A 12,655-nucleotide genomic window follows, 5' to 3' on the forward strand; every position below is an offset into this window, starting at 1 on the left:
TGAAATTAATCATACCTTTTTAGCATTAATACCAAAAAAAGCTACAACATAATCACCCTCAAATTTTCACCCCATAGCATTATGTAATACAATATACAAAATTTATTCTAAAGCAACAACAAATATGATTAAAACTTTTCTTCCAAAATTGTCTCAGAAGAACAAACTGGGTTTGTACCTAGTAGATCAATACTCGATGGAATATCCATCATTCAAAAAATTATACATTCAATGGTTAAAAACAAAGAAGCCTGTATGTTTATGAAGTTAAATATACTATATGATGCAGTAGATTGGAGGTTTTTATGTAAATGCCTAAAAAAGTTTGGATTTTCCAAACAATGGATAAATATAATTTTTAGTTGTATATCTAATCCAAAAATCTCACTACTTATTAATGGTACTCCTAAAGGTTTCTTCAAAATTTTAAGGGGTATTCGGCAAGGAGACCCTATGTCACCTTTTCTTTTTATAGTTATGGAAAAAACATTTGGTAGAGCTACTCAAAAGGCACAAGGTGTAGGATTAATTAAAGGAATTACTGTCACTAAGAATGTTTGAAACATTACCCATCAACATTTTGCTGATGATACCATTCTTCTAGGAAGTAGTACAAAGGAAGAAATCAAAGCTTTTAAACAAACTATATTGAATTATTTAGCAGCATCGAGACAAAAGGTTAATAAAGAAAAATCAGAAATTTTCTTTTTAAACACACCAAGGAACATAGATGAATATATATGCAATTATATGAGATACAAAAAGAGTAACTTTCCATGCAAATATTTAGAGATATACTTAGAGAAAGGTGTTAGGAGTAAAAAAAAGTTGGGGACAATATCTTAGAAGGAGTAGAAAAACAACCAGAATCATGGAAAGGAAAATGATTAACTAAAGTTGGGAGAGTAACAAAAATCAAATCTGTTCTATCAACTATTCTTACTTATCCTCTATCTTGCTTTCCGTTACTAAATAATTTTAATAAAAAACTGGAAGGAAAACTTAGAAATTTTTTCTAGAGTGGAAAAGAAGAGAAGAAGAAACAAGTACTAATAAAAAGGGATAAGATATGTCTACCTAAGAATAAAGGAGGATTGGGCATAAAAATCGCAATTGACAAATGAGGTATTAGGAGCAAAGCTAGTATGGCGTTTATACAAGGAAAAAGATAAAACATGGGCAAATATATTTTATAATAAATATCTTAATCCATTAGATCCTTCCTCTCTCTTTAGAATCATAAATCCACCAAGTGGTTCAGAAAACTAGAATTTTATGATGAAGTGTAGGCCTCTAGTCAACAAATATCTTACATGGGATTTAGGTAGAGGTGATGAGACATTATTCTAGGATGATTCATGGGATGGTCAACCCCCGATTATTAATTCTGGAATATCCAAAAACAACACCAATGTCATTACTAATATTTGGGGACACAAAGTTTCAGATGCCAAAAAACTTATCAGGATTGATGAGACTGAGACTTGGGTATGGAAATCTTTGGATAATATTAATATTTCAAGTATAGATAAAACTATTGTTGAAAATATCCTTAAGGGTAGATCTGTGAATCACAATAATCGAGTAGACAAACTCATCTGGGGAGCATCTAATGATGGAATATACAAAGCCAAGCTAGGATATGATCTTATAATTAACTCACAAAGATGGGATAATATTGATATACCCTTGGATCTATGTTGGGATTCAACATGCCTACCTAAGGCTGGTATCTTTCTTTGGTCGGCAATTCAAAATTGGATTCTTACAACTGATAGATTCTCTAAAATGGGATTTGAAGGACCATCCAAATGCAATCTATGCAAAAATGAATCTAAAAATATGTAGCATATTTTGTTTAAGTGCCCCTTCATGCAAGATTGTTGGTATTGGGTTAAGAATAAATTGAATTGGACATCCCCTATACCTCAGGATATTGAGGGATTTCTTAGGGGTTGGCCAATTGAGAATAGGATTAGCATCTATGAGAAATTATGGAATATTACACCTTCAATCATTATGTGGACAATATGGAAGGAAAGAAATAGACAAATATTTCAAAATTTAGAACTTAGTAAGATAACTTTTTTCAATAAAATCGAGGCAGCCATCACAAAAGTTATGAATTGCCATCTCGGGAACACGCCTAAGGTGGAAGGTACATTCTCAACATGGGATAAGAATATGAGGAAAAAATAGCTACATTTGATTAATCCTCCCTTATTTTATCCTAAAAAGGATACTATAGCTAGGAAATAATGTAAATGGGTTGCACCTCCGATAGGATGGAAGAAATTAAACTTTGATGGAGCTTCTAGAGGGAATCTTGGGAAAGTAGGATTGGGTTGTATAGTTAGATCAGAAAATGGAGATTGGATATTAAAATGAGATAAACCATTAGGTAATGTAACTATTAATATAGTTGGATTGGAAGCATTAAAAGAAGGATTAAAATTAAGCATAACAAAGAATATTAAAAAGTTAATTATTGAAAGTGTTTCACAAATTATCCTAAATGCAATTAGAAAGCGACAAACACCGAATTGGATATTAAATGCTAAACTAGAAAGTGTACTTAATGTTATAGACCAATTTGAGGAGATTAGAATACAACATATTTATCGTGAAGGAAATTTGGAAGCTAATAAATTGGCAAATAAAGGAGTAGAGGGAGAAGACTTTATATATTTAGCAAAACAAAATTAAGTTAAGTAGAATACTACGATTAGAACTTTAAGCTGAGCAAGGTGGTTTTCCTTGCTACTAATTATTTTACAATCTTAGTTAGGAAATAGGAATGAATTCAAGTTGGCTACTAATTCAAACTTCTCCTCTTAAACTCATAAGTATACGATAAGAATAAGTAGAATCAATGAACACCTAAAGTTATTGAATTTAGTTAATATAATCTTGATTGATCTATTCATTCAAACTAGACAAAGACCCTGGAAATCTAATCCACTCTAAATATAAACTATAAACTGAATAGGTAATGGGATGAGATTCTAGATAAAGATTCACACAAAGCATATTATAAAACTCTTCTAATTAACTTCTTCCTCCATAGTACGACCAATAGCCTCAAGTTGATCTTTGATGTCGTTAATCTTTACAAGATGTTCTTGCGTTAGGACATGTCCTCATCCATAATAGAAGAGAATCGCTGATTTTTTAGAAAGAAGGCTCTGCTTTTATTGCCCCATCACCGCTATTATTAGATTATTCCCTATATGAATATTGGGAATAATCTGTTTAGGGGTGCAATAAAATAATAGGCGCCATAGAATTGTGGGGCCTCTGGCAGTTATCATCCGAGCTCAAATAGACCAAAACATGAAATTGTGAAAGGAGACATGTTTGGTGATGAGAATAAAGAAGACCATGAAGTCAAGGTTGCGGGCTATTGCTTTTCAGAGTAATGACCATCATATCCTCTTCCTCCATAGTATGACCAATGGCCTCAAGTTGATTTCTGATGTCGTTAATCTTTAGAAGATGTTCCTTTGTAAGGACATGTCCTCATCCATAATAGAAGAGAATAGTTGAATTTTCAGAAAGAAGGCTCTGCTTTTATTTCCCCATTGCCCTTATTATTAGATTATTCCCTATATGAATATTGGGAATAATTTTTTTAGGGGCACAATAAAATAATAGGTGCCATAAAATTGTGGGCCCTCTAGCGTTATCATCTGGGAGCTCAGATAGATTGAAACATGAAATTATGAAAGGAGACGTGTTTGGTGATGAGAATAATAAAGACCATGAATCCAAGCTTGCGGGCTACCCCACTCCAAGTTCTTCAACTTGCCATGATAAATACAATCGAGGATTCTTATTGTATGAAGAGTCTCTTAGTATGTTGATTGGTCTTTTTACTCCTCCTTTTTTTAAGATCACATTGATTTGATACTAATCCCATATTAAAAGATAGTTGTATTATGTCATATAAATAGTTGGTGAATCAATTCTTCATGGTAGGATCCTGTTGAATTTTGTTTAGAACCTTGTATCTCTTTAGATTTATGTCCCCTTTTCAAAGGAAGTCTATTTGTTAATAATTGCTTCATCAAATTTTGTATAAACATATATGAACTTTAATATAAATTGGGGTATGCTCCTTTTAAATTGTATAATATAGGACTCAGGTCCCGGGTAAGACTGAAGGTTTTCTTGCTTCGTTCTTTCCTACCAGTGGCCGTTTGAATGGAGAATTATGTAAAATTCAATTTTAATTTATTCAATATAACACATACCTTCAGTTGTTTACCGATAAAAATAAAATAAAAAATACCACTATTAGAACCTAGTTGATTTGAATAAAGTAAATTTATTTTAAATGCTATATTAAAAATGAAACAAAAAATACAGAGCAGGGCCATAACAAATAAAAGACACAAAGTTAGTTCAAAAGACTAATTACTAGTATAGATATCTTAAATAAATCTATCTAAAAGAATGTCGATAAATATCCACTATAAAATAATTATAATTTAATTTACTACCTCTAAAATTATTTATATTTCCTTCATCTCCATTTATTTAGGTTTTTACTTAAGCTTTTTATTTTAATTTTAAAAAAATTGATACTTTATATCTCCAAATATTATAATTTAAATAAATATTTTATGTGATATTTATTAAATTATTTTTAAAAGTATATTCTAATTATAATAAGATTTAATTTTTTGACATATAGATGGTTGTCAAATTTATTCTAAAAAATAAACACTTAACATTAACACATTCACACCATCCCACTCCACCCATTTGCCATTGGAAAATGTCTATCGCCACTAAAAACATATCAGTCTTGCAATTATGAAAATACAAAATTACGCTAAACAGCAATAAACCAACAAGCCCCATAATTAATGGAGTAACAAGATCTATTATCGAATTAGACTGCGCAAAGGATGCCACATTAAGAACAGGGTCACTGCAATATTTAAATCTTATCCGACTTCTCCTCACCTCACCCGTGACCGAGATTTGTGTACGCCTTTCATCCACTTTTCGTGAGAAGACTCATTTAAAATTCCATCCACATTATTACGATATTTGCTTAAACAATGATTTTTGTTGCAGAATATGTTTAACTTTAAAAAGGGAGGTTACACCAGTAGGATTTAATAGCAAATTCATGGGAGCTTTTGGTTCAACTCCATCAAAGGTCCCCTCCCTAGTTTATCCAGGACAAGAAAACGTGCCCCGAAAGTTAGCTTGTTAACCCCTACAAGGAATATAGAAAACTGATGGTTTATCCTCCATTAGTAAGGGTCAAAGAGTGGAAACTTATGCAACTCCCCACGACACGGTATCTAGTCATCACCAGAGGTCTATCAAGAGATCTTTACAGGAGAAACGTCTCCAGAAATATGAATTTCTATTATAAGTTGATTATAAGTTGACTTGAGGTTATGAGTAGTTTTCTATAATCTCTGATTCAAATCTTTTTTAAGTTTAAGAAGTGAGACATCTTACATGCAGCTGATCTCTCATCTCATCCTCAAGAAACTAGTCTCACCGAGCTTGAGGGACACCCCATGTTAAAAAAAATCAGTTTTTTTATGTACAAGATGCTTTGCTTACAGAACGATTCAACTGGGGATATCAGATAAGCAAATCACTGTGCTAAAAGCTTAATATAAATCAAGATTGAAGATCCCAGTGCTCCTTTGCTTGTTTAACTCTTTCTGCTCGCTCTGTTTGCAATCTTTCGTCCCAATAACCCCCACACCTGCAACATTCTCTACATTATACCTCGGCCTGGGACTTTAAATAATGCTTCAAAAATACTACGTGAAATTGTCATGATCAAGAATCAAATATAAAGCTTCAGCATTCGGATATAAACAATTGCCATTGCAAATATACTTTTTATGTTTTAGTCTCGAAGCCTTGGTTTATGCTTACCTCTTCTTCACCGGTAAACTCAGTTCACTCAGATGAACAGCGTCCGTATAAACTTCCATCTGCTTTCCATTAAACAGTGCATATAATCAAAATAGCTTCTACCACCTTGATACGGGGCTACATGAATCATTCTTCTAACAAAATATTTTTAAAAAGATAATTAAAAAGAATCGATGAGGTTCTTCTTGTTCCAAGCGTGCATTCCTCTTCTTAATGATGAAGGGGAGTTTAGCCCAAGCAAGTAACTGTCTGCAAATTGGGCATTTTGTCCGTCTGTTTGCAGTTTTCACTCCTTCAATTGTGGGTACAGCGGTCGCTGTGCAAGCACAACTCTTGCAAAAAATATGCCCACATCCCAATGAAACTGCATCAAAAACTGTGTCCTGAAATGATCACAGCATAAAAAGTGTAAGAACCAGCTACACCCATAGAACATACTCCCAGAAACCATTATAGCTCTTTATCCCCCACCTACTACATACAGAATTCAGATTGCCAAGGGCCATGAAAACATAAGGCTTACCAGACAAATAGGGCATGTAAGACTGAACTCTAACTTCACGGAATCAGGCACTGTGCATCTAATAACAGGATCAGTTCCAGTAAAATCACAAGAGCATTCAGGAAATATTTCACCATTAACACAATCATGCTCTGAGTCTGTTGAGTTGATCTGGAAAGCACACAGCTCAATCAAACAGGGAGACTTCAAAAGTTCTATGTGTTTGGCTTGCAATTTTGTCTTGAAGTTCCGGCCATTGACAGATTTATGTATCTGCATTCAAAGTTGAGGCGTTAAATTGTGACTACCATATGAGCCATTGTATATTAATGTGTTTCAGATCACTAGTATTGATGGACTTTTGTAATAGCCCTCTATTTGCTGAATTTTCCACTACCTGCCGTCCGGGTGATCCTATCTTGTACTAGTACAGTTATTACCCCCCTATTTTTACAATTATTATGTATCCAAAGTATCCATTCAGGTAGCGTTATACCGTAGCTGAATTGCCCTTCCAATATTCACATAAAAATCAAACAACCAAGAAGGTTCCTACTTACTTTGTCATACTTCTTCAGAATTTTGCGGACAGCGAGAGCATTCATGGCCACATAACTGACAAGATTCCGCCCCTCATGAATCATTGCCAGATAATCATCAGCGAAGTAGTGTTTTATACGCCATAAATATCTCTGAAAACCCGAAGCAAGGTGCAGATGCAGCAAAAGTCTGGCACGAGAACTGAAACATCCAACTATCGCCGATATTTCTTTTGAGAGCTCGTAAAAGAAGGCATTGTCGCACACTGCCAATAAACAATATTGAAGATGCAATGTCCAATGGATTTAAAGGAACTAATTATAGCTGAAAAACCAGCTCAACTCCTTGAAAATGCTATGATATCCAGATGCATAATTTTAGTATTAGTCTGCAGACGCTTCACTACCTGGGCAGGTTTCTGAAGAGCACAGCGTTCTTGAGAAATCGCAAGGCCTGGAAATACATCTGACCGCTTTACGATCAGGTGCTTCTCCCGCCCCTACTGTCGCATCATTTTCATGCACATCTCCCAATCGGCACTTCTTCAGCACCTTCTTTAACCGCTTGTATTCGACGTGTGAGTATTTGTCCCTAAATCTTTCACCTTCGCCATGCAAATACTCTGTAAATTTATCGCCAAACTTCATTCTAAACGCTTTCCAACCTTCAAATCCGAACAGAAGCTTCACTCTAAATGCCTCCCGACCTTCAAATCACAACAGAAAACTCCTTTAAAAGGAATTAAACTCAGACAGAAAACTATTAACAAAATGAAAAAAATTCGCCTAAGATACTATCTTTTAACGAAAATGGTCAAAAGATCTTCCAAGCTAAGAGCTCTAAAGTTCCAATAACGGATGTCATATGCTTCCGATCCTGAAAAGAAAATAGCCAGGGGGCTCTTTTAGTTTAGCATGAAGAACCCTAAGGGAGCAGCCGACAATTCACGGCCCCCATTCGTATTAGTTCCGGAGCTTCATGAAAACGGAAAATGCAAATAAATATGACAAAAATAAGAAAACACGCGCTTCTGACACAATAAAATCAGAAAAACCCGACCTAAAACATATATCGGCGGTGATCGAGACCACATGGTGCGATGACAGAAAGATTGAGTCCCACTTTAGCAGGCATTCATTGAAAAACTATCTTAAAAATACGAAAAAACAAATTCAGAGCCAAAGGTTCCGAAAAATATTTCCGTTAGCTTCGACGCAGAAGGAATGAAAGTCGAAAATGCCATTTTAGTTTCCAAATCCACTATTAACGAAGCAGATCGCAAAATTGTCGACGAATTTAAAGTCTAAAGAGACGATACAACATTGGCTGAAACGTATCATATAAAATGTACATACCAGAATCGATTTCAGGTAACGAATGTTGAGGACAATGGAGAAATCTTGGAATCTGAAAACCATGTTTCTAAAGCACTGTTCAGGCAGAAAGGAAGGAAGCTGGGGGAAAGCGCAAGGGAGTGTTTTATATTCATCAACCTAAAGCGCGCGCGGTTGCAGGGAGGAGCTCCACGGGGCAACCTAAAGCTGCAGAGAGGGGCGACGGAGGTAACGTTCGTGTTAATTTCTGGCGGCCCCTTTGGAACAATAGTAATACATCAGGTTACTTGAAGAAGCGAGCTTAGAGGCCGGGGTTTGTCTTCCGCCGGCAGGAGCAGGGTGAGCTAACAATGAGAAAGGCACCAGAAGCAAAGGCATAGGTACCTGAAGCAGCACCAGTTGATCAGACAATTTGAATTTAGGGGAGGAAAGAGTTCAAATATCAAGCAAACGGGGCACTAGGCAGACAACAGACACAGTGGGACCAGGGCATCACATCGAAGCATCACATCGAAGCATCACAGTGGGACCAGGGCAGTAGACACAATACCAGACAGGGTTCAGATCCTAGGTAGGCCCGTTTCCAAGGGTAAAACGAAGACTGGGGCCCAGCCCACAGCAAGATAGTGGCAGGCCTTAAGCCAGGGGTTTCAAGGTGCACTTTCCGGTTTTGTTTTATATATTTGCTCTTGTTAGCTTTTGTTTCGCCCTTCTTTCTTTTGATCAATGGAAAAACAAATTGAGGATACACAAATGAGAAAACAAACGGCAAATATGCAAACCATGGAAAAACAAACCATCTCATTGGTAAAAAATGGTCAAGAAATTATGGTACACTTTGAAACTAACCATTTAGGGCAAGTCAAAATGGCATCACTTGGCAAGACAGGAAAATATATCTGGGTCAATGTTAAACAGTTCAAGGGCATTTTAAAACGTAGACTTGCTCGTATGAAAGGGTCACATGAAAAGTAGAAACACGGGCAGAGATTGCATAAACAAGTCAAAATGTGCCCTCCTCCACACTTAAGAGGTGACCGTCATCTGTATGGTAGCAATAACTTCGGTGAGTCTGTCAATTACAGCCCTACCTCCACACCTCTCGCTTGGTGTCCAGATCTTTATGTGCAAGAACTTTTGAGGGCCAAGAGGAGGTTGGAGCTCCTAGAGGCTAAGGAGCAAGAAAGTTACCGCAATATACAGGTGCTAATTGCAGCAAATAAAACTCTTGCAGACAATAACAACACTTTAAAAGCTCAAATCTCAATGCTGCAAGAAACACTTTTAGCTGGGAAGCTTGAATGGCAGAATATGAAGGATGAATGGAAAAACCTGAATGTGACATTGGAAACAAACAAGGTCACAGCAAATACCGAGTCATCTCATAATAAGGAGAAAACGATTCTTCACACTAGTTTGCCAGGAAAGGCGGATGGTGAAGAGAAGAGAAGAAGTTTTGCAGAAGTCACCAAAACTTGGGACAAAAACAACAAACACCCTGATATGGCAAGAGAAGAGGCAAAGATTCGTGTGAACATGCAAGACAGAGAGGTCAAGGAAAGGCAGCTTAGGGCATCCAATATAATTGTCAAGGGGATAAAAGACTATGAGGAAAGCGAACATACCCTTGACCTAACGAGAGATTTCCTACAAGATGTGCTGTTGTGGCAAGGACAAATCTGCCAAGCTTGGAGGGTTGGCAAACCACACGCTGAGAGAAATAGGCCAATCAAGGTAGTCATGCTCAGCATAAGCGACAAACAAAATCTACTTAACAAAAAACAGCTCTTAAGGGGTTCTCGCTTCGTTTTAGAGGAGGATTTAACTATGAGACAGCAAGTAGAAAGAAGGATGGAAATGGAAAAAATCAGAACAGCTAGAAATGAAGGCAAAAGAGCTTGGATGTTTAAGGGAAAAGCAGTTATTGCTCTTTTTGGCCACCGCTACAATGAAGGGCAGCAAGAAGGAAACAAAGGTGCAACAACAAACACCTTAACAAGCAGCGATACAACAAGATCCATAATCACACCTAGCGATAATAACTCAACTTCGAGTCTTTTACATCAAAATAAATAGCAACCAAGCTTAACCCAGGCGTCCTTAAGTTTAGTTTGTTGGAATTGCAGAGGTTATCCGTGGAGGCTTGGGCCTGGGTTAGGGCCTATTGCGGAAGGCAAAGACATTATTTGTCTCATAGAGACACATGAGCATGAGGGATGTAAGACCCCATTGTTTGAAGGTTACTGGAAGATGGCAGTGTGGAATAAGAAAGTGGAAAATGGTAAAGGTCATGGAGGTATAATGGTTCTAGTAAAAGAAAGAGAAGGTCGTGTCATTCAGCTGTAAAAGATTGATTCTAATAAACAATTTATATGGCTCAAAATCGTGGAAAATAACACTCTTCTCAGGATTGCAGCTTGTTACTTTGCTCCACAAGTATCTAAAATTTATAAAAAGTGTGGTTTAGATCACAATGACCCTTATGCTACGTTAAAGAAAGATGTTGCTATTTTTTCACAACGTGGGGATGTCCTTCTTGTTGGAGATTTCAACGCTAGGATAGCAAATTGGCAAGCAAGTATTTTCAGCTCCGAAGTAAATGATAACCCTATTTGGCTCACAAAAGAGAGAAATCATCAATGGGATAGAATATCCGAAGATGCTAAAGGCTGCAATCATTTTGGGGAAGATTTGATCACTTTGTGTGGCATATTTGATCTAATAATTTGTAATGGTTTGGCTAGATGGGCTAAGTCGGGCAATTTCACTTGCAACACATACAATGGGGCAAGTGTGGTAGATTATGTAATTTGTTCGCAGCATTTGTATAGCAATATTAAAGAAGTTGAAATTGGAGAGCACATTTGGGATCTCAAATCAGATCATAGACCACTATATGTAAATTTGTATTGGGCAAAGGATAGGAGGATTGGGGCAAAAATCCAAGGCCCTCAACACCCACCTTCTCAGGGCAGAATTTTGTTAACTTCAGAAAATAGTAACACTTTCAGGGCTACTCTTGAGGAGCTTTGTATGGGACACCCTATGTATAAGCATGGTGTTAATAGTCATGATTTATCAAATCTGATTCACAAGGCTCTTTCAAAATGCAAGAGAGCAAAAAATAGAAAATCTGAAACTAATTGTTTTCTAGCCAATGCATGGTTTGATAAGGAATGCAAGAGGGCTAGGAGAAATCTAAGGGAGTCAAATAAAACTAACCTTGACATTAAGACCTAAAAACAGATCCTAAAGAAGAAAAAAATTGATTTTATGTCCACAAGGAGAGAGGAGCTAATTTTCTTGGGCAAAAATAACCCCAAACGTTTTTGGAAAGAACTCCAACCAAGGAGGAAGCAAACTGAAAATAATATTACTGCCACCCAATGGTTTGATTATGCTAAGAAACTTTATGAACAAGAGGGTGGAGTGGGACAGCCACCTTTGGTCAATGATACCACAAATATTTTTACTGTGCAAGAGATAGAGACAGGGATTAAGAAGTTGGGTGGAGGCAAAGCAAAAGACCTTGTTGCGCTTCAAGCTGAATATTTGAAGTGGGGTATAAAAACTCTTGCACCGCACATCACTGAAATCTTCAACAAAATCTACCAGGAAGGATTTCCGAAAGATTGGACAATTAGCCTTGCAATACCACTTTTTAAGAGTGGTGATGTTAACAATCCCTCCAACTACAGGACTATAATGATCAATCCCCTCTTTGCTAAACTTTTTGGCAGTATGATAGAAACTAGGATCAGCAAATGGGCAGAAGAAAATCATAAATGTGCTAAAGGGCAAGCTGGTTTTAGGCCAAAGCACTCGACAGTGGATCACTATGTCACTCTGAGACACATTATTGAAAAAGAGTGGGAGAAAAAGGAAGAGGTTTTTTGTTGCTTTGTTGACTTCAAAAAGGCTTTTGATACCGTTTCGAGAGACAAGCTTTGGTTGAGGATGGAAGAATTGGGGATTCCTAAGCATCTCAGAGCTGCTGCTCATAGGATGTACGAAGAGGTGAAAGTCAAAATCAGAACTTCAGATGGCATTTCAGAATGTTTTAGGAGCAATATCGGGGTCAAATAGGGCTGCCCTTTATCCCCTACTTTATTTGGTTTATATATTGACAAACTAGAAGAGTGGTTAAACACGCAAAAGCATGAAGGCATTCAGCTAGGGGAATTTTTTATAAAGCTACTCCTATATGCGGACAACCTCATTTTAATTGCCAAATCTGCTTGTGGTTTGCAAGACCATCTATCTTCTCTCGAGCGCTTTTGTAGAATGGTGGGGGTGCAGGTCAATATCAGCAAAACCAAGGTTATGATTTTCTCTAATAATAAAAAACAACATCAACATGAATTTT

The 12,655-nt window shown here is 36.6% G+C and overlaps 1 protein-coding gene across 1 annotated transcript; it reads right to left on the minus strand.

The window, feature by feature from the left end:
* Positions 1-5,649: 5,649 nt before the first annotated feature.
* Positions 5,650-8,550, minus strand: LOC149557069 (putative E3 ubiquitin-protein ligase BAH1-like 1). Its single transcript, XM_089830084.1, has 7 exons — positions 8,311-8,550; positions 7,362-7,661; positions 6,976-7,220; positions 6,437-6,688; positions 6,147-6,296; positions 5,914-5,972; positions 5,650-5,737 (listed from the first exon to the last, which is right to left on the minus strand). The coding sequence occupies exons 2-7, from the start codon at positions 7,600-7,602 to the stop codon at positions 5,650-5,652; spliced, it is 1,035 nt and encodes a 344-aa protein (XP_089686210.1). The 5' UTR covers positions 7,603-7,661; positions 8,311-8,550.
* Positions 8,551-12,655: the final 4,105 nt, after the last annotated feature.

Source organism: Cupressus sempervirens, chromosome 5 (assembly GCF_028749045.1).
Source record: "Cupressus sempervirens isolate cs-2001-9-10 chromosome 5, ASM2874904v1, whole genome shotgun sequence".
Taxonomy (NCBI): Eukaryota; Viridiplantae; Streptophyta; class Pinopsida; order Cupressales; family Cupressaceae; genus Cupressus; species Cupressus sempervirens.

Bases quoted from the DNA above. Each gene is read 5' to 3' on its own strand.
- LOC149557069 (XM_089830084.1), bottom strand. From the start codon at position 7,602: ATGAAGTTTGGCGATAAATTTACAGAGTATTTGCATGGCGAAGGTGAA. The intron at 6,297-6,436 runs GTAAGCCTTATG...TGATCATTTCAG, and splicing joins TTACATGCCCTATTTGTCTG to GACACAGTTTTTGATGCAGT. The intron at 5,973-6,146 runs GCTAAACTCCCC...AATGGAAAGCAG, and splicing joins GCAGACAGTTACTTGCTTGG to ATGGAAGTTTATACGGACGC.